The 27,341-nt window shown below is 49.5% G+C and overlaps 1 protein-coding gene across 1 annotated transcript in view; it reads left to right on the plus strand.

Moving 5' to 3' along the window:
- The first annotated feature begins 36 nt into the window (after positions 1-36).
- Positions 37-27,341, plus strand: part of usp43a (ubiquitin specific peptidase 43a) — a 64,342-nt gene continuing 37,037 nt past the window's right edge. The window contains exons 1-3 of the mRNA XM_067259510.1: positions 37-885; positions 6,854-7,003; positions 25,098-25,198. Of these exons, the coding sequence (XP_067115611.1) occupies positions 259-885; positions 6,854-7,003; positions 25,098-25,198 (878 nt within the window). The 5' untranslated portion in view covers positions 37-258. The remainder of the gene's footprint in view (positions 886-6,853; positions 7,004-25,097; positions 25,199-27,341) is intronic.

Genomic DNA, 27,341 nt, shown 5'->3' on the forward strand with positions numbered 1-27,341 from the left:
GAAGGGAGCTAACCTTTACACTAGTTACAGGTGTCACCATTTTACAACACAGTGACAATTCTGTCTCGAAAGCCGTTGGGAATTAAAGGAATGTCTGGGTAACATTGTTTTGTTATGTGCCTTGGCACGGAATCGGTGCCACCTCGTTGGTGAGGTTTCAATAGGAAGACGCAGATACGGGCAGACAGGTGCGTATGGACCCAGTCTTTTCGACTATTTCGTTTTCAACACTTACTGCCCGGGAAATAACGTACAGTCATGGATACCAAGGAGAATAAAATGAGGAAACATGCAATGAAACCCAAATCGACGAAGCGCAAAGAGAAGAAATATAAAACCACAAAGATTTTCAGGCGAAAATCTTTGAAGTCCGTTGGTAATTTTATGAGCAGGGTATTGAAAACTTTGGGAACTTTGGCACACTTTGGAGACGTCGAGCCACCTGACGTTGAGGATGATGATGGTGGTTTCAAAGAAAGCGGAGCATGCACGTTGAGTGCCACCTCAGGGAATTTTAAGGATGAACTCCAGGTTTCTAGGGATAATACTATGAAGAAGAGCTGCACAGTGTCTTCTCACGGATCTATAAAAGACAGGCTGTCCTGGTGCTATGGCGACAAAACTCCCGGGGTCCTTGGTTTGAAAAATCATGGAAACACCTGTTTCATGAATGCCGTGGTTCAGTGCCTCAGTAATACAGACCTTCTTGCGGAATATCTTGGTTTGGAACAATATAAATCAGATTTGTGTCAAAGGAGAGTAAATGGAGTTGTTAAAAGCGAGGACGCGCCAAATGCCAGGGGTGAGGTTACCGAACAGTTGGCGTCATTGGTGCGGGCGCTTTGGACCCTTGAATATACGCCTCAGCTGTCAGTGGAATTTAAGGTGAGAGCATTTCTAGGGATTAATGGTTGTATAGCAATTTTCAAGAGTTTATTCTACAGTCGTATTACCGGGTTGAGCTTTCAACTGGTGGGGGCAAATGTTCCTTTCAAACTCAGACATCGCATGCCCTCAGAACGCTGCGCTGTCCGTTTCAGCGCGCTAATGGCAGAATAATAAGATTATGTTTCGCAAAGGGAATTATGTCAAGTATGCCAAGTCTTTACATCATAATCACTCATATTACTGGATAGAACATGTCGTTCCTCATAACGTTTGGTAAATAAGTCAATAATGCGTGGATGACCGCCAATGGTCAGCACTGTCTTCCTCACTTATTTCCGTGAGAGCTCGCAGGTAGTATTTCAGGGGAGGAGCCATGGGGCAAAAGTCAGGTGAGACGTTGGTCAGCAACAAACTCGTGTCAAAGATCACTTTAGTAAGTTCAGAGTGAGCATTTTGTTTACTTAAGGGACACATAACAGTTTGAGAAAGCTTTAAAACACAAGCCCTTAGGTCAGCTTTCAAAACTCAACAAGCTATGGCAGGCTTTCGCGATGAGAGAAGAACAATGATCTGGATTCAGCAATCGCAACACCAGCAAACAAAAAAGTACGTGGCAGGGTGTGTGCGCAGTATGCTTGTATGTCGCCTCTTGCTCCCACCTGCACCCTGTAGGCTGTTTGTCTGCATTCCCAGGATGCCCTTGCTGGGAGGGAGGGAGGGAGGGAGGGAGGGAGGGAGGGAGGGGGAGGGAGGGAGGGAGGGAGGGAGGGGAGGGAGGGAGGGAGGGAGGAGAGAGCTGTGTTTCGCATGCAAGAGGATGCACCCTCTGCTCTGGGTTTACAGCATACTGATGAGGCGGTAGCCGTTTCAGAGCCGCAGGCAGATGACCAGTTCTCTCCAGGTGGTGGTCTGGCCTGGACCAGATAGCTGTGATCACCCAAACGCAAAGGGTAGCGTCACCCCCCAGATTGACATCGGGGCCTCGAATAAAAGAAGTGACTCACTTCCCACTGAGAACCAGAGCGACAAAAGAACGACGAGTCACAGTCGATAAAAACGCGGCTTTTATCAACACCAAAGATGAAAAAAACCCTAACGCGTCTTTCAAAACAAACCGTCTTGAGTGCTCCCTCTCATCCATCGCCTCCCAGATTATTTGGGAAGGCCGAGCGTGTCCTCTCGCTCCGCTACACTTTTCGCAATACCCTAGTTTTCCTATCGACTGCGACGCTGAGAGTGAAGCCGTGGGATGTTCACTATAGCTCACGCAACTCCAGTGCATTTAGCCAGAGAAAGGAGAAGGCCCCTCCTGCTGGGTGAGCTTCAGCGGTGCGCACCGAGACCCTGCGTTTGACATCCATCTCTGGGAGAAACGGCCCCTGACGCGAGGAAACGCGTTCCTCCATTACTTCCTCGTCCATTCACCTTAATAATAGCGGGGGCTGGTCTTCGACGGGGGCGAGGACTGTTCCTAAGAGCCTTTATGCCTTGACGGCTGATGGCTGTTGTTAACGTTCAGCTTGCTTTGTGTGGAGGACAGAATTTGGGGGCCTGTTCCATGGCGCAGGCCGTGGGGGGGGGGGGGGGGGGGGGGGGGGGGGGGGGGGGGGGGGTAAAAAGTCTGCTCTGGGAGACATTTTCTACGCCCGCCTGTGGAGGCGAAGGGGGTCTTGAATGCCACCATGACCCTGGTGTTGGTGTGTGGGCGTGGGTGTGTGTGTTGGCAGACATATGCAGGAGAGTGAGAGAGAGAGATATAGAGAGAGATAGATATATATATATATAGAGAGAGAGATTTCTCATCCTTCTATGGTTGTGAGTGGGTGACTGAGGGGAGAGCTACCTGATCTATGAGCACTAATATTTTTCTGACCTCCACAAGACCTCCCTCACAGGGTGGACGCTACTCTAGCATCAACCGATGTGTAGCCATTGTGTTGCTACAGAACAACCAAAGGGAACTTTGCAATACAAAGTCTACAAGTGCACTTAGTTGGTCAAATTTGACCTTTCCTGTTTTACTGACAGATATCAACACTATTTCTGCTGACATCTGACGATTTTCCAATGGATAGTTCAAATAACTCATACACCCCCAAATTATAGAAAAATGTGTATTATTTATGAACCGCTTCGTGAATCGAACCGATGTTCTGTGCTCTGCCAGTCACACTGTCACACTGTGAAGACTTAAATGCTATTTGAGGTGAGAGTCTCTGGCAGGCTAGGAGAAAAACAGGTACGTACGGTTGTTTTCCGAGCAAGCAGACATTGTGTCATCGTTTCCCATACCCACACATCCACACTACCTGGTAGAGGTTCTTATCGTCTCAGTGGTGTGAACACACAAACCATCCGGAGCCTTCCGCCTCTCGCTCTTTCTCTGCCAGAGAGGTAGTTCACACTCTTAAGTATACCTCTCTGTTTTCCTCCCTCTTTGTTCCTCTCTCTCTCTCTCTCTCTCTCTCTCTCTCTCTCTCTCTCTCTCTCTCTCTCTCTCTCTCTCTCTCTCTCTCTCTCTCTCTCTCTCTCTCTCTCTCTCTCTCTCTCTCTTTCTCCCCTTGCCAAATAGGTACTTCACACTCTCCGTAGCTCTCATCCATTGTAGCGGATGGGGCCGGAGGTGTCGTAACTGTAAACAGTGTCAGGCTAAAGTGTCACTAGTGTGCTTAAGCTTTACAAACCACACTCTGAACTTTTTGTACAGTTGACGTCAGTCCACATTTAAACGCTTGTCCATTGTTTGTAAACAAGATGACGTGAATTGAATCGGCTTTACAAACCAGGATTTGTAAAAGATATGGATGATCGCTCGCATATCCCGTACACATCGCTTGAGGTAGAATTCTTGGTTGACAGCGACGACTGCAAAATATTCCCCACCTCTCATGTCTTATTTCAGTCATGTTCCTGGTGATAAAAAGGCCCAGAGCCCGTCTCATCGCTCGCACTTAAATAGCAGGGCAGACGCCATGTCAACTGACAAATCTCTTAAATGCCTAAGAACATGATAATATGCGGTTACAGTCAGCATGCTACCTCACAATCCAGTGAGCACTACTTTAATTGCACACCTCGGACAAAAGGCAACAAAAACGCAAACACGGCATCCGATATGTCTATGTAAGCACTGCATTTGTAACGTGTTTCCAATACAGTTATGCGCCGGGTGATTTATGTCCAGTGTGCGACATAGGTGGGGAATGAATCCATCACACTGTGCTGGGCTGTAAGAACACCCAATCATGTGAAGGGGGTTAGGGGGTCTGGCCCGACTTCGACACTTCATCATAGCGCAGGGGGAAACACGGAAACCGTTACGATATAGCATGGGGAACATCACGTTTCTCCCCCGTGGCATATTTACTGCCTCTGCGTCGAGTCGTTTGGGTTTAAACTTCTCGATTACAAAAGCAGGGAGGGAACGCTTCCCAGACTGTAAACCACTCAGGGGCGATTATTACTGTCGCAATTCATCTCCGTCTCTTCATGATAGCAGTAAATCCAACATTATGGACCAGGAATTACTGTGTCGACTCACTGGCGTCATGTTGACAAGGATTTTGGTAATATCCTCTTGGAAAAATAACAAAGCTTTGCATCTAAAATAATACGGCTGCCATGAAAAACGGGGCTACTATTTTGCGGAATGGTTTGGAGGTGATTCAAGCCTGAGCTGAGATGTGGCAGGATGAGGTGGTTGTGTGTGTGTGAGGGAGTGTGTGTGTGTATGGGGGAGCGGGGGGGGGGGGGGGGGGGGGTTCAGTGTCATGGGTCGTAAAATTCAGACAGGGGCCGTCCGGTGCGAGGAGTCAGAGACTGGGAAAGGGCGCTGGCGCGGCGGCCGGTCGGCTCTGCGGCGAGCGAGGTTTGTGTTTCTACTCGATCGGCGCCGTCCTCCAGGGGAGGCTGGGCGTCTGGAGCTCAGCTGGGATTGATGAGTGGAGGGAGGGAGGGAGGGGAGGGGGGAGGGAGGGAGAGGCATGAAGTGATGACCTGCCTGTGTGTGCCTGGTCAGCGGAGGAACGCCTGGGAAGGGAGCTCAAAAATGAAACCGCAAATGGAGCGGCATGTCGTGATGAAGAACACCCAGGCTCATTCCAGCATCACCTGCTGGTGTGTGTGTGTGTGTGTGTTACTTTGGCGTTAATGTGTGTCTTTGTGTCCATGCATAGCCGTCATTCCACCCAAAGGTTACGCAATATCATCATTTGTCAGTTCCCTCTCATCTCATCTCCCGTGGAATCTGACAAGGTCCATCTCACAGGCCAGGGTGGGCGGGGCAGTGTATATGTGTTTAGTGAGGGAGAGGGGTCGTTTGTTTGATGTAGGGCACATTCCTGTCTGGGTGGAGCTCTCCATATTCTTCACTGTTTACATTAGTGGGGGGTGGGGGCAGTTATGGTTTGAGTGAAGTGCCATCTCCAGCAGCAGAACGTAGGATGACATTTTTGCGTTGGGCCTGCCCGCCAAGCCTTAAAATGGACTGTTTACGACCTTGCTGTTTGCCTTGGAGACTTAGGTTAATGGTCAAGATTGTGTTTGTTTTTAAAAGGTTCCACCAGGTAGGTCAGCGGCTAGGTCAGCTTCGACCACCGCGGGAGTGTTTCCCAATGACCTCCACTCTCCCATCCTCTCTTTCCTCTCTCTCTTCTCCACTCTTGGGGAAAAACAAACAAACGGGAAGCAGCCTTTCCTTAGCCGTTTCCGATCCCACCAAACAGTAAACCAATCACGCGAAGGGATTTGTTTCCAATTTACATTTGAATGTCGGCGCTCCCCTGTCGGGGGCGCAATGCCGTCCGACGTGACCACGGAGAGAGAGGGCCGCCTTCCCTGTGTGGTTGCTGTTGGTTGAAGTGGGTTTAGTCAGGGAGTCTGACGTGTTCATCATGCAGACCGTGAGCCGCAGGGACAGTGAGCACTGGGAAGAAGAACAAACAGAAAAGAGGAGCAAATATTGTTTGCTTAATCTGCAGCCGTTAAACACACACACACACACACACACACACACACACACACACACGCACACCCTCACAGACACTGCACAACTCACCAGTCCCAACTTTACGGGAATTTCGGGGCGCCAGGTCTCTCTTGCTACCTACTGCGAAAAGGAACACGGACACAAACAACACCCACCCCCCCCACCCCCCCCACCCACCCACCCCCCCACCCCCACCCCCCCCCCACCCCCCATCACTGTCCTAATGAAGCCATAAAGGCTCTGTAATGTCATCAGGTTTCTGTTCCCAGACACAGCGGGGACCTCTCTAACCTTGGACACAAAAGGCAGCGGGGGGCCGCGGTCGTAGCTCCGCTTCCCCCCCCCGCTCCCCCCGCTGCCCTTCGGCTCGGTTTTCACAGCTTGCCCTTCCAGCGGGGCAGCGACGGCGCCGGTGCCCTTTGACGGCCCGGGAGAGGAAGGCAGAGGGGTCGGGGGGGGGGGGGGGGGGAACTCTTCCAATTTGTCCTCGCCCTCGCCTCCCTTTCTGCGCCCCCCCGCATTGTGATTAAGCTCGTTAGCGAGCCGTCTCAGGCGGGGGGGCTGGGAGGGGCGAGGCGCGGGGGGGGTAGAGTTCCGTGTTTATATTGAGACAGTGTGGCGGTGTGATGCGCGGATTTTTAACGAGGCATGGAGGAGAGCCTGGTCTCTGTCGCTCACTGCCTGGAGAGAGGGAGAACAAGGGAAAGAAGGAGGGATGACTGGCGGAACGGAAAATAGCCACCTGGTTGTCCTGATGGCGTTATTAGTTCTGTCTAATCGCTGTCTTTGGCTGGTTGAAACACGTGTCAGAGAAACTTCCGACTGACTCGATGAAAGGCCCAACTCCTGTCAAACGCGACAAAGGGACCCAACCCCCTGTCAAACTGTTTCCTTCAGCCGGCGACGTGAAGGAGAGAGCTCGCGCGGGTTCGTCCCCAGTCTGTGTCTGATCCCCTCCTTTCCTGTCTCTCCCTCCAGAGTATCGTCTCCAAGTACAACTCCCAGTTCCGGGGGAACTCGCAGCACGACGCCCTGGAGTTCCTCCTGTGGCTGCTGGACAGGGTCCACGAGGACGCCAACCCCAGCTCCAACAACCACAGCAGCAGCAAGGCCAAAGCCTCTGTCAAGGTAAGGGGCCAGGCGGGGTACTGGCGTACCGTCCGTTAACAGGAAAGAACATCGTCCTAGCATCTCCGGATGAAGCGACTGCGTCCGAGGAGATCAGGTGAGCGCTTCGAGATGGACTCCGAGGCCAGGCTCCGATTTGGGAGTGCTGAACTCCGGCGGCTCCGGATTCCTCGAGGAACCCGGGAGAAGATGCTGAGATTAGCACTTGTTTCAGGTGTGAGAGTTGCTGGAGCTTGAGTCATATCACCTGGATCCCACGCAAGAGCCCGCACACACACACACACACACCCACAGCCTGCTTGCTCATCTGTTCCTGTGCCAAAAATAAGCTTCTCAGTTTCTTTACCGGCACATCACATTTACCAAGATGTTGTGTGCATCACCTGCCTGCATTTCAGACGGGCTGAACACAGTTTCAGGTGTTCTAATTAGCACTTAGCATCTGTTTAGTTGCGTAACAAACGTATCAGAATCTGAGTTTTGTTTTGACCCGGGCCATGTCTTCACTATGAACGCTCTCGCGCTCGAGAGACAAGGAGTAGATACGGGAGGAAGAGTTTCTTTTAACATTGCCAAAGAACGAATCCTCGGAACACACCCGAACCCTTGCCTCGATTGGCTATTAACCGCACGTCTTTAACGAGGGGGGGGGGGGGGCGACAATCAGCCTAACGAGCCGGCGTCCTCGTCAGAAGTGCGGCGTGTGTTCAGGAATGCGATCCTCCTCCTCTTCCTCCTCGCCCGCCCTTGTGTTCGCCTGAATAGAGCGGCACGGTGTGTCCTCATCCCGCCTGCGTCGCCAAAATCAATTATCGCACTTTAGAAGGAGATACGGAATGTTCTCTGTGAGGAGTGGGGGCTCTTTTGAATCCCCTTCACCCCCCCCCCCCCATTTCCCTGGACGATCCCTCCCTGTCCCCCCTCACAAAGAAGCGGAGCCGGAGGGTAGTCGACGTGTGTGTGTGTGTGTGTGTGTGTGGAGCAGAACCAGTCATGTCTGACTGTGGGTGAGTCACCCACTGGGGGCCTCTGAAACGAGGCATTGTGTGTGTGTGTGGAGGGGAGAAGTCTCCTGTGGACGGTAACAGGAGAGGCTGTTGAATAGAATGCCCACTGTGAAAGGTGGTGTCCTCCACTCTCCCTCTCTCTCTCTCTCTCTCTCTCTCTCTCTCTCTCTCTCTCTCTCTCTCTCTCTCTCTCTCTCTCTCTCTCTCTCTCTCTCTCTCTCTCTCTCTCTCTCTCTCTCTCTCTCTCTCTCCCTCTCTCTCTCTCTTTCTCTTTGTTTTGTAACCTCTCTCTGTTTCCCTGTCTTTCTCTGTATCTTTCTCTCTGCCTCTCTCTGTTTCCCTGTCTCTCTCTCTTTCCCTCCATCTTCACTTGGCAGTGACTAACTAACTCAAAATCCGACGGTATCCGCTCCAGTCTCTGGCTTCCGTCCGTCGACAGATGCGGGGATCCTCCCTTTTCAGGATCTCTGAACTGGGAAAAAACGTGGGGGAAATTGCAGTCGGACGACAACGTCCACTGCCCCTTAACATCACAAGGACAAACCTTGTGTGCCTTTTGGATTACGTGGCGTGTTAAGCCCCCCCAGCGTAGGTGCATCAGAGGGGTTTGTTACCCTTCAGCCAGAGCCCTCTCTGGGTCTAAGGGATCTCCGGGACTCAGTGTCAGCAGGCGTAAGTTAGCATTAGTAACTGCCATCGCGATGCCTCCTATCCCTTCTGTGCCGCTAGGCTAATAGAGGGGTGCTTTATACCCCATAAACAGCTTAGGGCTCTCGCTCTCATTAGCCCCGCTTGAATCATGTCGCCATAAAGCCTTCGCCTTCGCCGCAGCAGGAAAAAGAAAAGCCTTTCACAAACGCCGTGCCTCATTTTCATTTTTTTCCGAGGTGCTATTTTCCCTCTCCGTAATTGAATTCATTCACTGTGATGCGTACAGCCCCTCCACCCCCCCCCCCCCCCTCCACTCCCTAACGCACGCACCTCTACAGTACAAAGTGTTATCTAGCCTCTCCACCCATTGACTCGGGGCTTACGATATTATATATAGCTGAAGTTCATCCTGTTGTGGAGGCTGCTGTTCTGACGGTAGCATCAGTACTGGGTCTTGTGCAGCAGCCACTGTTTGACATGTATGCCACATATGATTCTGGTTCTGTAAAAGCACAAGTAAACATGGTCTTTTACTATACTATAGCGATCTAAAACAATGCCATCTATGGTCAGGGTAGCTTATGGAAGGCAAGCAAACATGGTCTTTTGCTGTTCTATAGGGACCTAAAACGGTGCCATCTTTAGTCTGTGTCGCTCCTCGAAAAGGCTGTGTGCATCAGCTACGGCAGGAGCGCCCAGTGGCGTTCCCTCAGCGATGCCAAACGCTGCCTCGAGGCAGCGAGAGGAGTTGATCGACTGAACGGAGGGAAGGGACGGAACGGCGTCCGTATCGACGGACGCCATCGAGCCGGAGGAGGAAGAGATCGCGAGGGACACGAGAGTGGAATGTCCCTCCTCCGCCCCAGCCGGGGAAGAAAACGTGTCTGGGCCAACGTTTACCCCGGAATCTCTTGGACCCGACAGAAACCCCGAGGAGGCGCACATTCCTGTCGCCGTCTGTCGCCGTTCTGCGAATGGCGCCCTCCTCCCGTGTCCTTCACCTCCCTAACCCTCCAGCAGTTACTCCCAGGTTGACGGACGTTGGCGAGAGGGGAATGTCAACACGCGCGTGTTCCGTGAACAGCATTGAGACACGCGGTCGCAACTGGCGAACGGTGCTTTCTCTTTCGAGACTCCTTCGAGTGGGACGTAATCCTCCTCTCGGAGGCCCGACGAGCAAGCCACGAGGAAGTCAAGCAAACCGGGGGGGTGGGGGGGGGCAGTAGACGCCCCTTTTAAGAGCTGTTTGTGTTGACGTTATTGGGGCGACCTCCTAGTTAGAGAAGAGTGGGTTGAATAGCTCAACAGGTCCACCCCCCCCCCCTCCCCCACTCCCCCTCAACCCCTCCCCCCACAGGGTGGCGTTTCGAAATGTTGTGATGGCAAGGGCAGCTCAGTAATGCTAAGCCTCGTGACAATAGGAACCGGTTTGTGTCCGCTTGATTGGACTCTCTGGTTGTCGGGTGTCAGTGCAGCTGCTTGGTTGACACAACACTAGATTTGTTCAATGTTTTTTCCCAGCATAGGGCAGAGTGTGAGTGTTATCGGCATGGAAGGTGAGTAACGTGTCACTAGAACCGCCTCCTTTTCAGACCCAGCCGAATATTGTGGAAAGCCAATAAAACGTTTCCCCGGACCAGAAGCTTGGTCGGCAACAGCTTGAGATTAGAGTCAATCTGAAAATAACTCAAGCGCCGTATTCAGCCGTACGCTTGCGATATCCGCCACAACGCGAGAGGAGGATGAGTCAAACGAGCCTCTCCATCTTCAGTATCAGCGTCAGATACCGTGACATCAGCCAGGCTCGGGCACCACCACGTCATCCAAGTGGGGCATCAATTACCTCGGTGCCTGTCCAGTAAGCACACACAGCTGTTACATTTGCCCCCAGGGCAACCCGTGAGTGGGTGCCCGACAGGGGCTTTTTAAAAGCCTATCCATCTCACCCCACATCACGGGTGGGAAACGAAAGTCTGGCATTCCGACACCACTGCTATTGCCGAGTCATTATGTATGTATTATTCCATTTTAAATGCCAATGATGGCCGGCTTGTTTGCCCCCGGAGTGTTGACAGGCTAGTGAGTGAGGGGGGGGAAAAAAGCTCCCTGCTACTCAAAGTAAACTGCTTAGACTTGGAAATTTGGTCTCTGGACTTGGCCAGGAAAGCGAGACCCCTTTATCGATGGCGGCAGAAATTGCGGGTTCGACTTCTTTGGTGTAAGTTCTCCAGGGGTTATGAAAGTGGTTTTGTTCACGAGAGAAAATGTGGATTGGTAGCAGGTGGACTTAACGGGTGGTTGATCTGACATCTTTGTTCTGATGTCCTTCCTTGTCACCGAGACATTAATGCTCTGATAAAGCCTCTCTCGTATGTGGCCGTGGACTGAGCATGTGCGGAGGTTGTGGCCTCCACGCCCGTCTAGACAGCAGATCATGAAGTGGGGATTACTCCAGGATCGGGCCGATTTCATACCATATCAGCTTAGGCCTCTCTCGAAACAGCGGTATCTCCTATGATAGCTGATCGTAGCTCTTCTGAAGCTAATGCAGAGTTACCGTATCGCAAATCCTTGCTCGCGATGCGTCAGGCTGTGTGGAGATGTTGAAGTTACCCGAACGTCCTTCAATCCCTTTAATTTACCTTTGCAATCCCCTTTACCTTCTTTACTTCTCCCGCACCATCTCTCTCTCTCTCTTTCTCTCTCTCTCTCTGTCTCTCTCTCTCTCTGTCTCACTCTCTCTCTGTCTCTCTCCTGTCTCTCCTCTTGTCGCTGTCTCTCTCTATGGCTCTCTATATCTAGCTATCTCTCTCTCTCTGTATATATCCATCTCTCCCTCTGACTCAATGCTCCATGTTTGCTGTTGGTGACGAGCTGTCTGTGTGGTGTCCAGACTGAGCCTGTCTGTGTGGTGTCCAGACTGAGCCTGTCTGTGTGGTGTCCAGACTGAGCCTGTCTGTGTGGTGTCCAGACTGAGCCTGTCTGTGTGGTGTCCAGACTGAGCCTGTCTGTGTGGTGTCCAGACTGAGCCTGTCTGTGTGGTGTCCAGACTGAGCCTGTCTGGACCAGGAGCTGCAGACGCATGCCTTCCGCTTCGGCGACCCCTCTCACAGGTCACTTCAAAAGACGCCGGCCCCTCCAGCACCACCCGACCCCCACCCCCACCCGACCCCCACCCCCACCCGACCCCCACCGCAATCCGATTAGAACCCCCACTGACATTTCTGGAATGCCTTTCGGATTTCTGGAAAGAGGAGAAAGGGGTTGAGTGGAAGAAAGAGAAGAACCAGAGAGCGGAAAAGGGAGAGCGAAAGGAAGACGTCTGAGAGGTAGAGGGACAGGAACGAGGAAGCGGTTTGAGTGTCCGTCTATTTCGAGGTTCTCCGACCGTCTTTTTTGTCTCTGCGTGAAAATACGGAGTAGATGCGCCGCGAAATCAGTCGACCATAGATAATCGTTCTTTCCTGGGCCACAAATAAAACAACCGCCGCGGCCCAGTCGTGTTCCAGTTGACCCAAACGCAGCGTAGAGTGGTACAGGGACAACAGTGGCGACGGTGTGTGTTTTTCTATCCGTGTGAGAATGTGTGGTCTGAATGGAGCGAACTGTCGACTGAAGGACTGGAACTAATCCCTCCACTACTACACTCCAACCTCCTAATAGGATTTACACAGCAGGAGAAGAAAAAAAGAAGAAACTTTCGGAAAAATCTCAGCTTTATGAAATATTTCTCAACATGCCTTCCCTTTCTTAACGTCGGATTCATTCATAATTCAACCTTTATCCGTTAAAGTGTCTCTTTAAACCCCCCTCGCCCTCCAACTTGGCTCAATCTACCAGCTATTGAGAGATGAATGATTGAGTAGGCCAATTCGAGTCCCCTGTCCCTTTCCCACTCCTGCTCAGTAATTCCATCTCCAAAGGGGATAACGGAAAGTTCCAGATATGCTTTTGTTGCGGTGTATATTGAGGGATATAAAGAAGTTGTTGACACCGCAGGTTCTCGGCTTTGTGGATAAATTTTCCGAACTTAGACAGCGACTTTATATTCCTTTCGCAACACGGTGTGAATCGGGGCCGCCAACGGCCATCTGATAAGTCGGCGCGTCTAAAAATGTTCTCGTCTGCTCAGGAATTAAGCTGGTGTTGTATTGCTTTGCTTTGCCAAGCTGATGCCCTGATTTCCAGTGGTAGACCTCTCCCTCTGGTTTTTCTCAGGCACTCCAGGAAGTGCATGGAAGGTAATAGATGGGCCGAGATAGATGGTAGGAGTCAGACGACAAGGAGAAATGAAATTGAAGAGGGAGACCGTGTTTGGGGGGGGGGGGGGGGGGGGGGGGGTAGGGGAGAGCTGTGAGAGGTAAAAGAAACAAAAGCACATTTTGAGCTTTGTGGCAGCCCACTGAAGCTGTCAATGTGGGTCTTTACCACTTAATGGCCTTAACCTAGAGATGGTTTTACAACCGGAGTTCAAAAAGACTGAAAGACACTCATGTATAATTAAACGACTGCTTTGCATTCACAACTGTAGACTTTGACATCACTTTTTATTCACACGATAAAAGCTGTTTTCTTTAATTGCAGTACTGTGGCTTGTAGGCTGGATTTAGGGGGATTAGACATTTCAACTTTCTGAAGTATTCAACTTTCAATATCACAAGACACACTTTGCAGTCGTTTGGTTCCACACGAGTTTTCGTTCACTTGTGTAAACCGGCTAATGCAACATACAGTATGTTGTATGAACTTAGTTGGGTAGCTGTGGTGTAAAATGCTCAATTAGGCGTGACGTTGCGCTGTTTGCTCCATCTCAGTCAACCAGGGAACCTGTAATCCTCTTCCAGCCCAGAGCCAGGGACTCCGCCTGGGAAGAGTGACCTGAGAGCCTGGGCGGCTGAGATGAAAGAGTAAACAACCCTCCCAAAGGAGGAGGAGAGAGAGAGAGAGAGAGAGAGAGAGAGAGAGAGAGAGAGAGAGAGAGGAGAGAGGGAGAGAGAGGGAGGGAGGGAGAGGGTGAGGGTGAGGGTGAGAGAAGGGGACAGAGAGAGCGGGAAAGGGAGAGAGAGAGAGAGAGAGAGAGGGAGAGAAAAAAAAGAGGGTGAGGGAGAGAGAGAGAGGCAGAGAGGGAGAGTGAAAGAGAGGGAGAGAGTGGAAACGATGCGGGTAAAGGGAGAGAGGTTCGTGAGAGAGAGCGGGTTCGTGGGCACATCAGCAGTCCTCAATGCAGGGGTCACGTCGAGGTTAGAGGAGTGCTGGTGGCGGAAACAGACAGGTGGGGGGAAAAAGATGTGTGTGTGAGTGCTTGTGCGCGTGCGTGTGTGCATACATGTGTGTGTGAGTGAGGGAGTTTGTGTGTGCGTGTGTGAATCTGCTTGCATATACTGTGTGTGTGTGTGCCTGCAAACAAGTCTTTACCACAGTATGTCTATGCCAATTAGTTCTCCCTCAGGGTATCACATTCTCAACAGGGTAGTGAATGATCCAGCTTCCTGCATCAGAAGATACCATGCGGTCCTTCATTAATCCCCATGTGACCTGGATCCCAGCACGTCCAGAGGCTGTCCGAGTCCTCAGAATCAACCAGGAACCCCCCTGCCTTACCATAGAGAAGCCTTCCACCCAAGACCCAGGATCCCCATGTGGTGTAGGCCTCTCAAAAGCACTGCAACTGAAGCACGGATTCACAGGGGGGGCCCTGAATAATTAAGAGGGCCCTCCCCATGGGATGGGAGAGGACTTCAAAGTCGGAAGTGTGGTGCTGCACAAATGGCAGGAACATTAGCTCAGAGATCGATCAGCTGAGAGGGCAGGAGGCGCATCCGGCTGGCCATCCCCCTGCCCTCCTTCCTCTGTGTGTGTGTGTGTGTGTGTGTGTGTGTGTTAAAGGGGTTTGGGACACACTCTCTGCTTTCTAAGGGCACTTAGTCTGGCTTCCTACACAAATAACAGAGACGCCCTCTCAGACACTCCAACTGTTCACCACAGTCCTTCTCCTCTCTCTTCCTCCTCCTTCCCCTTATTTTCCGCTTGGTCCTCTTGGGGATAGGTAAGGCAGCTGTCCCACTTCTCCACGTCGGCTGCCGACCATCTTCTGCGCACACACACACACTCTCACACACACGCGCGCGCGGGCACACCTCAGAGGATCCAGGTGTAGCGTACCTTTGTAACATCACACATAGGCTGCAGTTGAGCTCCCAGGTCACCATTTAAAAGGCTTTAATGGATCCAGCCCCCTTCTGAAATATTCAGGCCTTTTCTTAGGAAACATTTGATTAAAACCATGAATATTTTAGACGACGACCCCCTAAATAGTGCAGGAACACTTGAAAAATTCAGGGAAAACTTGTGTCTGTCCTTTGCGAAACAGGGAGAGATAGAGAAAAAGAGAGATAACAAACTATTAGTCAAGTAAGGGGGAATCAGAACTGTGGATTTTGAACACATTGTTACCAAGAAGGAAGAAATAAGAGCCTTTCCATTGTCAAATCAGCAACCCCGCTGAAAGAGTTCCTCTCAAGTCTTTAAAGGCTGTGCCCGAAACTTGTCTTTCTAATTTGACAGTCAGCAACGAACAAGGATACATTGTCTCTTAATCTGCTGGAAAGCTTTGTCCTTGATTGTTTCTGAAGCGCAAACGTGGCCTCGAAACAAACCCCCAATCGCTTACCTCCCGCCCACAGACTACGCACGCACAACCAGACCATCAGAGATACGTTTGTATTGTGTTTTCTTTCGATTTGAGGGATACTTAGGCGTAAGCGATGCAGAGTTGTTTTAGCAGCATGTCTCCACTTTAAAAGGAGCGGGTGTTCAGCGCAGGAAGAGGTTCGTTTTTGAAATAAACCTTATTGCCTCTTGACAGAGTGGAGAAGGTAGGACAGGGGGGTGAGACAGTTTACCTGCTCCTGAAATGAAGGGCCTGACTGAAGTTCGCCCTCGTTATTACACAGGTGTTCCGCCGTTTCTAATCGATGATATGGAAGTCTTGTAGATTAGATTATTATTATGCGCCCGGAGTCCATCTGTACTATGTCTATCCGTACTATGATCTATGAAACACACAGAATATTCTTTGAGAATCTCCCTAGTCCCTCTGTGTTCATTTCGAACCAGTCGTGCAGGAACTATCCACGTTGGCTCGAGGAGGATGCGACTGGATACAGTGGTGCCTTTGTTTTGTTTGCCTAATTCAGTATACAATGTGCGGCCCTGGGCCCTGTTGTTGTACTGTATGTCACACCCACACTCCCATCTCCTGTCGAGCCTTTGTCCTATATAAGGCAAAACCTTCCTGTTTGGAATGGCAGAAGGCCGTTTAACTGGAAATGTTGTTATAGCGTGGCTCGTCCAGTTTTACCGGAGGCGGTTCAACTGTTAGCGTTTTCCTCATTGACTTGTTTCCTGTCCTCAACCTGGGTTGTTGCCCTGCAATACCAGGGCATTGTTGTCTCTTGGCTCTGCCATGTCTCTGGGCTGTTGGCATGTCTTGACTGGGGAGTTTTGTTCGAGGGAAGAAAAACAGTTTTTTGTTTTGTTTTTTTGTTTACTACCTTGAGTTGACGTGGATTTTGTTTTGCTGCCTTATGAACTCCATCTTCTGTTGGGATGGAGTGAAATGTTGACCCTAAACGTGCTCTCTCTCTCCCTGCCTGAATAGGATAATTTTTTTCCTCCGTTGCCTCAATTTCTTGCTGAGATTGCCACTTAACCTTCCAACCTCTTGTAGAGTCAGCATACGAGACAAGAAGGCTCAGCCCCGAGCCGTCAAGCTTCCCACCTTAAAAATCATCCTGGCTTTACACTGAATTTGATATGAAATTTGTATGAGGATCTTGAGTGGTTATTGTCTCATCCAGTGTTCTTTCCGTTGTGACATTTCCAAGGGAGAGCAAATCCGCAGATTGCTCACCTTTTCATACTTTTTCTTTTGAGGAGTTCTTGTGGAAAGCTTTGTGAAACTCTTGCTGAGAAGTGCTGCTCACTTCTCGTCCTGCTTAAAATATCGTTCTCCGGCGACCTATTGGTCCCCCCCTCTGAACAAAATAGATTGATAGTTTCTGTTCTCACCTGAACCTTCCGTTCCCGAGTCAAGCCGCCTAATTCATTTCTCAAAATGAATATTTGGCACAGTGAATAAACATTAACAGACGTCCCCTCCCCCCCCCACCCCCCCCGCCTCCTGTATCACTGCCAAGACGGATTTGGCTCTGAGAAGCTCTTCTAAGAGCTCTTGTCTGTGGCTGCTTATTTTCTGCTCCGTCTTTGTGTTTGGGTCCAGCCAGTTCGTCTCCATAGAAACAGCCGAGGAGGGGGCAGAGAGCGTGGCTATGCTTTCGTGCACTCACAGGGTGAGACCAAGGGATGGGGTTCTTTTTTTTGGGGGGGGGGGGGGGGGGGGAGATAAGCTTATGTTACGATTAACACGAGAAGGACGGAGGGGTGAGTTCTGTATTTGTGGCTCCGCGAAAACATCCTTTGTGTATCGGATGGAATGGCAGAGAGTCACATGGTGCGTCTCTCTATTCTCACCGAGATGAAGCGATAGATACACCATGAGGAATTCAAGGACCGGAAGTAAAGTATAGCTTTAGAGAAAGGAAGGTGACAAATCGGTACATTCTGAAACCGATAAGGAGGGAGTATGTGTTGATGGGAGGGAGGAGGGGCAGGGAGGAGGGAGAAAAAGAGAGGGAGGTATGGCGGAGGGTTCAGCGGGTTAAAACCGCCAGTGGTTTTCCCTGCTATCACCCAGACTGCCGTGTTACGGTAAGCCGGCGCTGAATAGCCCGAATTAGCAGCAGCTATCTGCCGCTGAAAGGATAGGGTGTGAGTCAGCCCCTTTACTGCAGGGCCAGCATTTCATACACCCCCCCTCCCCCTGCCCCTCCCCTCCTCCTCCTGTCACACTCTCCTCCTCAGCCCTCTCTCTCTCCCTTTCTCTCTCCCTTTCTCTCCGTTCCTGCTGACCTCTTCCCTTTCTTTTCATCGCCTGCCATTAAAACATGTCATCCTGTCTGCCCCTTCGTGTTTATGTTTTTTTCATTATTATACTTCTCCTCCCGAAACCAGAGCATAGAACGAACCTCTCACTCAAGTGGGCCCGTTATCACAAGGCAGTTTGTTAGCAGCACAACATACCAGGGACCTTGGAAGAAGACGTAATGCTACCCGCCTCCCACGCGCGAAAGGCACGGCCGCGCGCGCAAAAAAAATTCTCTCACGAGCGCCTTCCATCCGAATCGTCTCCTGGCGCTCTAAACGGTGGGAGGCGTCGGGCTCCTCTTCTTCTAAAGGACAAACCGGGGCGGCTGTGTCAACATTGGCTCGTCTCATTCGCACGCACAGCGGGAGACGTCGTCTCCTGCAGGAGGCAGAAGCACTGAGCTGCCAGCTTACAGCATGTGCTTCGTTGTCGGTGGAGCCAGCCCAAGAAAAAAAAGTTTCTGTACACACACACACTCGTGGGAGACAACTGCTCGCACACACACCGTCTGGCACCAGACCGGCACACACGCATGCAGTCTCGCTTCAGATATAACGACGAAACATGACAAGGCAGAAAACGTATTTCAAAGTAGACCATCGTGTCTCTCAAGAATGGGGTGTGAAAGCTGTTTCCTGTCGCCTCACACTGCAATGAAGGCTGGATTCTTGACCGCAGAGGCAGAGGCAGTTACCCTCTGTGTTGTGTTGTGTTGAAATGGCAGCCATAATGATTCGATAGCTCTTTCACAGAGGTATTAAAGTGACTCTTGTACCACCGGGAGTTCAGATACAGTAGTAAAGTTCAGGAGATTAACATACTAGAACTGAACCATACTGAGCTACAGGCTTAGACTTTCACCAGTGTTGTTTCGGACTATTTCAGTCTCCTGAATCTACAATAATACTCACCATGGTACAATAGTAGGTGGTTTACACTACAGTCAGTGGCTTGCCAATGGCTTACAATATTTCTGGCATCTACTGTGTTGGAGCCAGCATCCAGCGCTCCCACACATCAAACCTGTATACCCACTCATCGCCCTCTTCAGAGCCTGAGGATGAACAGAGTGACTTCTCTCTTGTTTATACTGTACACGCACGCACACACGCATGCACGCACACACACAGGGCTTCACAGCAGGGCGATGGTAACAACATATGTTTTCACACAGGACTGCATTATGAGGATGTCAGAGGGTGGGGAGACAGTCTTTGCCAGTACATTTGGAGGGCAAAAGGCCATTGTGAATCCTGTGGGGGCATCTGTTTCCCTCAGACAAAACACTGATGTGGAATGACTGCGACATTGTAATAACCCTGTAATGGAGCTCTGTTGGGACAAACAGAACCTGCACTGGAGATCTAAGAGCCACTCTCGTCTTCCACACAGCTTTGTCACTTTGCTGGGGAGACCTGAACCAGAGTAAAAGAGAACCTCGGGGCCCACGGTGTCACCGTGTCACAGACAGGAAGAGGAAGGTGGCGTCACGTCAAAACGGGGCCAGTAAACAGCCTGCCTGTGTTTTTAGGTCAGCTGTAAGCATATGGCGCTCCAGCAGCGCTGAGCCCCACACACCGTCTCTGCGAGGGAAGGTGAGCTCCCAGGGTCCCGGCAGGGGAGGCCGCGGCGTCCTTTAGCCTCCCCGCTAACAGAGTGCTATTTTTGGAGCTAGCGCAGCAGCAGCGGCAGCGGCGGCCCTCCCTCCCACCCGGCTTTAGTGGGGACGGTGGATGCTCATTAGCTACGAAGAGACAGGGAGAGCGATTGTAGTTGAGGTCGAGCGTTACCAATAAAAAATAATGGGCCATAGTGGTATCATTGATTTATCTGTCCTTTATAACTTTATAACTTGTATTTGTTAGAGTGTTTGCTACAGCATTCGGGGGGGAAAGTCATACACGGGGACACCGCGTGTAAAGTCATTGTGTGGTTGTCATGGCGCCGTGTCCTCTGCCGTTGACTCGTCGTTTTGGAAGAGGGGGCGTGTCCTTCAGCTCTACTTGAGCGGGGGCGCGCGTGCAGAAATGCAATGGCTTGATACCCAACACCCATCAGTCCTTTTGTGCTCCTGCAGCCATGCCTTGGTTCTGCTGATTGCGGTGATATGTATCTGTTTGACCTCACATCCTGCGGGGCAGGAGCAGCGACGGGACGGGGAAATAAAAGAACGGAAATGGAAGTCGAAGACGAGATTGAGAATAGAGGTCTGCTGTTTTCGGGCGGTGAGTGGGGGGGGGGGGGCGGGGGGGGGAACGCCATTGGGTATTTTCACCAGAGTTCTCTGTTCTTCCATGTTCAGCCAAGGGACTGGACGGTCTGGTCAAGAAAAACTAGCTTGGAAAGAAGAACTGAGCGAACAAGTACGTATAATTCACATGCCGTGGATCAGGTTATGTTCGCACAAACTAACCCTTCAAGGTCTCTATGTCTTGCTTGTTTTTGTACCTTCTGGCAGTTAGCAGATCAATTAATGCCATTGATTGGCCAGGAAGTCCACACACCTGGTGGTTCTGGCACAAATTATGCTGTCAGGAAATCACTGCATGGCTTTCTAGAGCCAAAGCTATTTATCTTGATCTTTATTAAGGATCTATTTAGCATTCTCCCTCGAACCTCACCATAATTTCACTTTGATCAATATTCTTGGGGATAACGCGCTACCAGCTTTTAAACATGAGTCACGAACCAAGGTAGCATTAGCAGTGGTGCCAGGAGTTTTGAAATCCCCCATCCTTTTCTAAAACCTGAAAATCAATTACATGGCCTGGGGGGGGATATGGATGCCAGCGATACTTTTCCCTGAGCAACAGGGGGCCTGAATGTGGATCTGTTAGCATTCATACCTTTTTGGGGGGGGAGGTTGCTTCCCTCAATGTGACAATTTAGCATCTTAGCGCCTCTTGGAATATTAGCATTCACTTGTTATTGCTGCCTCTGGGCCTCAAATCTATTTTTGGCGGGGCGGCTTGGCAGACAATGGCAGGAGCAAGAACAACAATCAAGTGGTATTCATTCTCCGGGTCTGGGTCTCAGATAAAAAAGCACAGCACATACAGTGCTCTCAATGGAGGCATCTGTTCTTTGTTCTAAGGTCCAGCTAAGTGCCTGTTGACCTACTTGTGGGGAGGTGTTTTTTCAAGTGTGCAGCCAAAGCCGTGTTTCGTATTTTTGATGAATAAGGAATTAAGTAGCCCTTCTCTGGCTGTGTTGGTCTGGGTCCATTGGTATTCCACTCTCCTATTGCACCCTCTTACACTTATCTCTCTCTGCAATATCACTGCCCTCCCTATGCATTCCTAGGCCTCGTACTAGAGTCTGAAGGTGGCCATTAGAAACAATGAATCATGAAACGCATTCCACAGGGGGCCAAACTGCGAAATTGCATTCCTGCTCCAATGCTAGTAGGCATTATCAACGTACACATTTTCAATCGAGGTGGGATGCGAGAGTCTTGTGTGGTGTGAAGCCTTAAGGCGCTACCCATAACCTGTAGAGGTGAGTGAGAGGGCGCAAGCTGTGGTACCTGGGGCGATCGGTGTGTCCCACGATAGGTCATTACAGTTCCCTGAACGAACACAGGCGAGTTGCATGTACGGCCTGCTAGCGTTAGCGTTAGCATCGTTCTCTCCCAGAGACGGGACGTGGAAGTCCCCTCTGAATAAACACAGCCCGTCCGCAATGTGAAGGTTGTTTAAGGCCCGTAAACGTATTTGATTAAGACGAATTGCTGCAGGGAGAGGTTGTACCAGTGGCTAACCTCACATCTCATTTCAGGCAGAGCTGTGACTAATGAAAAAAGTTCCACTTACTCACATGTTGATTGCGAAATGTAGCCGGTTTCCATGGAGATTTCTGATTTGGCAAAATCTAGATTGTCTGTGAGACCAATCCTTGGGAGCTGATCATTACATTAGCATGTCTTGTATTTAATAGATGCTGCCGTTTATTGCTTTCATCTGTTCTACTTGTCTGTTGGAATGTGTAAATACTGTAGATAACAGATTAAAGTGGGAATCTGTTGTGGAAAGCTGCACCAGTAGCTTGTTGTGTTTTCCTTCAGCCCTGGGCCAGATCGCAACAAAATGAGCTTGTGTTATCTTCCTAATGGCACAATTTCAGTGTCTTCATTCTGCACTGTTTGTAGGATTCTCAGTCTCAGATTTAATATCCTCTGGCGCTCACATGGCTAACACAGTCATCTCTCTCTCTCTTTCCTCTCTCTCCTCTCTCTCCTCTCGCTCTCTCTCTCTCTCCTCTCTCTCTCTCTCTCCTCTCTCCCCTATCCTCTCTCTCTCTCTCTCTCTCTCACACACACACACTTTCTGTATCTCTCTCGTTCACACACAATATTACCTCTCTTTCTCTTTGACACGCACACACAGATACTGGATGAAAATAATCTTCCCTAACTCATCCCCTTGCTAATAGCCATCATTCTCTAGCATGTCTCAGATATACATGTCTGTAGTTAATCTTTAATTGTATTAGCAGAAGCAAAAATTACTTTAGGGACTCCAAGCTTTGAAAGAAACATCTTGTTAATTTGCCTCATCAGACTGAATAGCATTGTGACTTGGGGAATCATTCAAAAGAATATGGAGGAATCCAGCCATCTGGTTGTTGGTATGTGGATCATAATGGGTCGGTTACTCACTGGAGCTAAAATGGTGTTGGTGACAAGCTATTCTTGAAGAGGAGACTGGTTGTTCTGGTTGTCACAACCATTTTCTAATTGATGTTCCATGTCTTGCTTTTGACCGTGACAGTTTATATACAGGCATAGCACATTTTTTGGTCTGCCATCCTGTTGCTGAACTCTGGTTTAATACTAGATTTACACTCAAGAGGTTGAACCGTTGTGGAGGTACGTAGAAGACTCAAACCTTTGGAGACTACTTTGTAGTTCCTTCCAAACACTTTCTAAATCCTTGGAGTGCTCTCCCGTCGTGTTTGACTGTGGAAAAATCTCCCACTCCTCTTAACAAGAATTTTAACACTTTAAAGAGTAAAAATAACATTTGAAATACAGGTCAGCCGCTGATTCTGAATTCCTTTTCGGAGTTGACTCAAATTTGCATGTTGATTGCTATAAGGATTTTTATAAAACGTTTCCCCATTCCATGAGGTTTCTCTGACTGCCCATTGGTGTAATGAGTGATTTCCATTTTATGCATTCAGCAGATTATTTAATACAAAGAGTCTACAGTAAACAATATCATTTGAAGATGTTACTTTTAAAGTTTTGAACAGAGACAATGTGAGCTAGCACACAATCTCAGCGTCAGCATACTGTAGCAAATTCTTCGCCCTTAAACTGAAAGAAAAAGAAAAAAGAAGGTATTTTGCCATATCTATTTGAACGTCGTCCCTCACAGCACCATCAGCTCCCCAAAATGAAACAGAAATGGAAGTCAGCTTCAAAACAGCCCCTCGACCCTTTAGCTCTCGTTCCCCATGTGGCGACGAATACCTTTTTCAATCTCCGTCTCACACGCAACCAGGGCCTCGGGAACGATCCATTATGTTCCTCGACGAGGGGAGTGCATCTCAGTGGTTTGAGCTGTTCCAATAGCTCCCTCGTCCACCTCCCTCCAAGGCTCCATCCTATTTACACACCACCATTTGTTGTTGTTGAGTGGACTTTATTGTTTTTCTCTGAAAGCCCTTTTGCCTTTATGTAAGGCTTCTGCCCCAGAACTCGACAACTAGGTCTACTTTATGTTTGTGATTGAGTATGTGTTATAGGTTGTGTATGTGTCCCATTTAACTTGAACGACCTTCGACTGTTTTACTTCTTAGAATCGCCTGGTCTTCCTTGTTGCACACTACCCTGAGTGCCGTTAACTCTCAATGGAGCCAGCAGACTATAGATTAGACCTGTCTGCCACCTGTCAGGAACACATTTCCATTGGTTGATTAGCAAGCACAGCTCAGCTCAGTGAGACTGTTTGAAAAGCACAATAGCGCTTACTTAAATAACCGTGCAATCTGGCTTTTATGCAGAATACCGTATGATTGTTTACCTGTAATTCCCAATGTGCAGCGATTCCTAGTGCTTTCTTTTGACTGGATAAGGTGCTATGCAGAAGTCAACTGAAACAAGGTTCGGAACAGCTCCAAGTTTGAGATTACACTTTTCCATTTAATAAAAAACATCCTATTCAGGGCATGAAAAGTTAATAATTAGTACATTTAATTGTGACCAAAGACACAGACTCCACACACACCCACACACATATACAAAAACGCTTTCTCTCTCTCTTTCACACAAATGCAACCATACAAGCAGTCAAGCACCCAACATCTTCCTTTCTAACTCTTTGTAGTTATTTCACAGCAAAATAGTGTGTTATTAGCACGGCTGGTAAATGAAAAGAGGCCATGCATCTCGGCCACTCGTCTCCGCTATCGATCTCACGGTCGCGGGCGTGAAACTGCGGAGCTAGTTTTCCACGCCTGTCGCATTTGTATGTGCGATTTGAACAGCTTCGGCCTTGGAATCAATTGTGAAATCAGTCCCTACCGTCAGCATGAATTGATGGCTTTCATCGAAGGGGGAAAAAGAAAGAACGTGTCAGTATCAGGCTCCTGGAGGGGGTTGCGTTTCCTCACAGGAGCGTCATTCCAAGACATCATGAGATGGATGGATTTCGCTAGCAGGGGCTGAGGTCTTTGAAGCAATTTTCGACGTGGTTTGCGACAGCCGCCACAGGGGACGGATTAGTCGTATAAACACAGACGTATGTTGTTTGTTCTGCAGACATGGCGGCGTTGTCGGAGATGACGAGGCAGCTTGTGTCTTTCAGGGATTTAATCATCAAACCATTTTGGGACCGCCGTGAAGTTGAATGCATCTTGGAATAAGCAATTTAGTTATGCTGATGCATGGCGTTATTCCTCGTCTGAAAATCCCAATACTTTCTCTATGAGAGCCTTCTGTTGGTGTACAACAGAGATGACTTCACAGGAATTCTTATGTATCATTTCCATTGGTTTGATGGTGAAAAAAAAAAGTCTGTTGGATCCTGAACGCGGGTGTAATCACTCAGCTATGTGGTTACCAAGCACCTCAGATGTGTTTGTACAGTTGTTCAGTTTCATTTTTTTATCTGCTCTTGGTTCAGCCCACTTCCATCAACCACCAAGGTCAAAGACACAGAGAGGGAGTGGATAAGAGAGAAACCGGGAGTAGAAACAGACACTTAACGACTATAACAAAGTGAGAATCCGTGTGTTTTCTCTCTGTGTCTCTCGTTCCCTCTCTTTCTCTGTCTCAACTCTCTTACTCTCGCTCTCAGACGAGTCCTTTGATCATCGGCGAGTCTCTAAAAAGTACAGGGGAGTGTGTGGGCCAACGTGTGCACCTGTCCCGCAGCAAATAGTTGTCTTCTGTTTTAAATCTCTCCTGATGTCTCTTCCCCCCCCCCCCCCCCCCTCTCCATTCCAGGGCCCAGTTGGAGAAGACGCTTCTGTTTCCGGCCCAGCTAGCACATATCAGCCTGGGACACGGCACAGCTTTGTCCAGGAACACTTCCAGGCACAGTACAGGTGAGACTCCCCCCCGCCCGCCCCCCCCCCCCCAGCCAACCACACACCAAAGGTTTTGGGCACCTTTACCCATGTATTGATTCGCTATACTATTCTAAATTTGACAGATCTCAACGTTTTTGGAAAGGAAAGAAAATGGTGCAGTGTTCTCAGAATTTTTTCCAGAGCTGTAATATCGAAACAATGGCCGCGTCCAGAAGGCTGACTTTTTGTCCAGATATACTATCAAATGAATGCCCGTGTCCGGAATGCTGACATTTTGTCCAGATACAGTGTGCCCTATTGTTCCCAGGTCCAGCTGTTAACCAGATGGGTGATCGTCATTCGGTTATCCATGGCAATATTTGACAATATGTGTCACACATTTCCTCGACATTACTCATCAGATTATTACACACGGTACAAACGTTTAGAAGCTCAAATAATTTGGTGATCAACCTGCACTTTTTATACCTGACATTGAGGTCTTGTACTTTCGAATGCATATAATCCCGCGTACTTAAGATAGCTGTCACTTCAAATCAATAACACTCTCATAGCTTCTGTCGTGACTCAGCCCAGAATGCCCTGGCACCACTTTAAATCTGTCCTGAGGTTAACCACAATCTATGACATGCCATTAGATAGGAGAGTTGGATATTCAGCACAGGTGAGAGTGCCCTTTCTCCCTCGTGGGTAAGTGTTGGCAGTTCACAGAAGTAGGTCACCGAGATTCAGTGAAGGAGGATAAATCTTATTTTCTTCTTCTGGCTTAGTTGTTTCTACACATCCCACCTCCCAAAAAAGCACAGTGACTTTACATCAAATAGGATCAAGTAGGATATCACAATGGGTACACTCTGAGCTTCAGCCAAGCCAATAAAACCAAACTTTGGTTCTGTCTGTCACGTGGGGTCGCTAGCCCGAGCACATTTCAGGACGCGAGGAACGGAAGTCAGCGTAGACGGTGGTTGACTTTTCCTCGTCTTCATTTGGTCATTTCCATTTCATTTGTTTGTCCAATTAAAACGAAGCAGTCGGGTGCTATTAGCCCTTCTTAATCAATGCGATGCGACAAGGAGCTCATGTCCCATTAGCAAACAAAACCTGTCACAGCGGGAAGACGGCTTCCCATCACGTTTGGCCCGCCATCGTTCTGGTGGATTACTCTCAGCCGGTCAATAGAGAGAGACACTCAGACAGTCCTCCTGTATTGACGACGGTGCAAGGTTAACCACGCGTTCAATCACGGGATAATCCCACTCCCCTCATCACAGGATTATGGATTATGTACTAATGTTTCCTCCCCCCTGGACAAGAATCTCCCTCACATCCCTCAGGGTGGCTAATTGGTAATCATTCTTCTAAATCCATTCAGACTTTGCCTATGGAGGGAAAGAACAATTTCCCAAGAGGTTGGGACCACAGGAGCTGTGGGTGTTCCATAGAGTTTGCTGTACCACCGCTGGAATCCCGGTCATAAAGTATGCGTGTGTGGGTTCCGCACTCGTCCAACATTTTTGGGGGGGGCTCGTGGTGCGGCTGACTTCGAAACCACACCTGGGCGCATTAACGGGATCCGATGATCAGATTAGCCTTCGATTCATTGGCAGATTAGCGTAGCGCCACTGGAGGAAATCCTCCTCCAACACGCGTGCGCCAAAGACACCGACCGCATCTTAAACAGCTAAACACCCCTATGCCAATAACAGCTTTGTGAAAAACAACAAACCCAAAAAAACATGCCAATTACACCTAGCCTGCCATCGTCGTCAACTTCTGGAGCTGGCTGCGTTCCTTGTGCTCCGTCAACCCACACACGCGCATCTCCATCTCTCCGTTCTTTGGACCTTTCTATTATTAGAAGCACCTTTCTCTACTTTCTCTTTCTGCCTCAAATGGATGGCACCTAATGCTTTCTTTCTCCTATCAGAGGTCCATTGAGCTAGGGTAATTAGGGCTATACAGGCCTCGAAACAGGCTGTTTCCTGTGTGAAAGCGCTAGTTATTAGCACCCATCGCTTACCTGATTACAGTTCTTCTCAGGGCAGTAATTACAAACCAAGAACATCAATCATGGACCATGGGCCAACAATCGACAGAGGACGTTCACACCTGCCACGCAGTATAACACACTCACCCACCCTTCTGATGAGTATCGTGG

This window comes from Osmerus mordax, chromosome 21 (genome assembly GCF_038355195.1).
Source record: "Osmerus mordax isolate fOsmMor3 chromosome 21, fOsmMor3.pri, whole genome shotgun sequence".
Classification (NCBI taxonomy): domain Eukaryota; kingdom Metazoa; phylum Chordata; class Actinopteri; order Osmeriformes; family Osmeridae; genus Osmerus; species Osmerus mordax.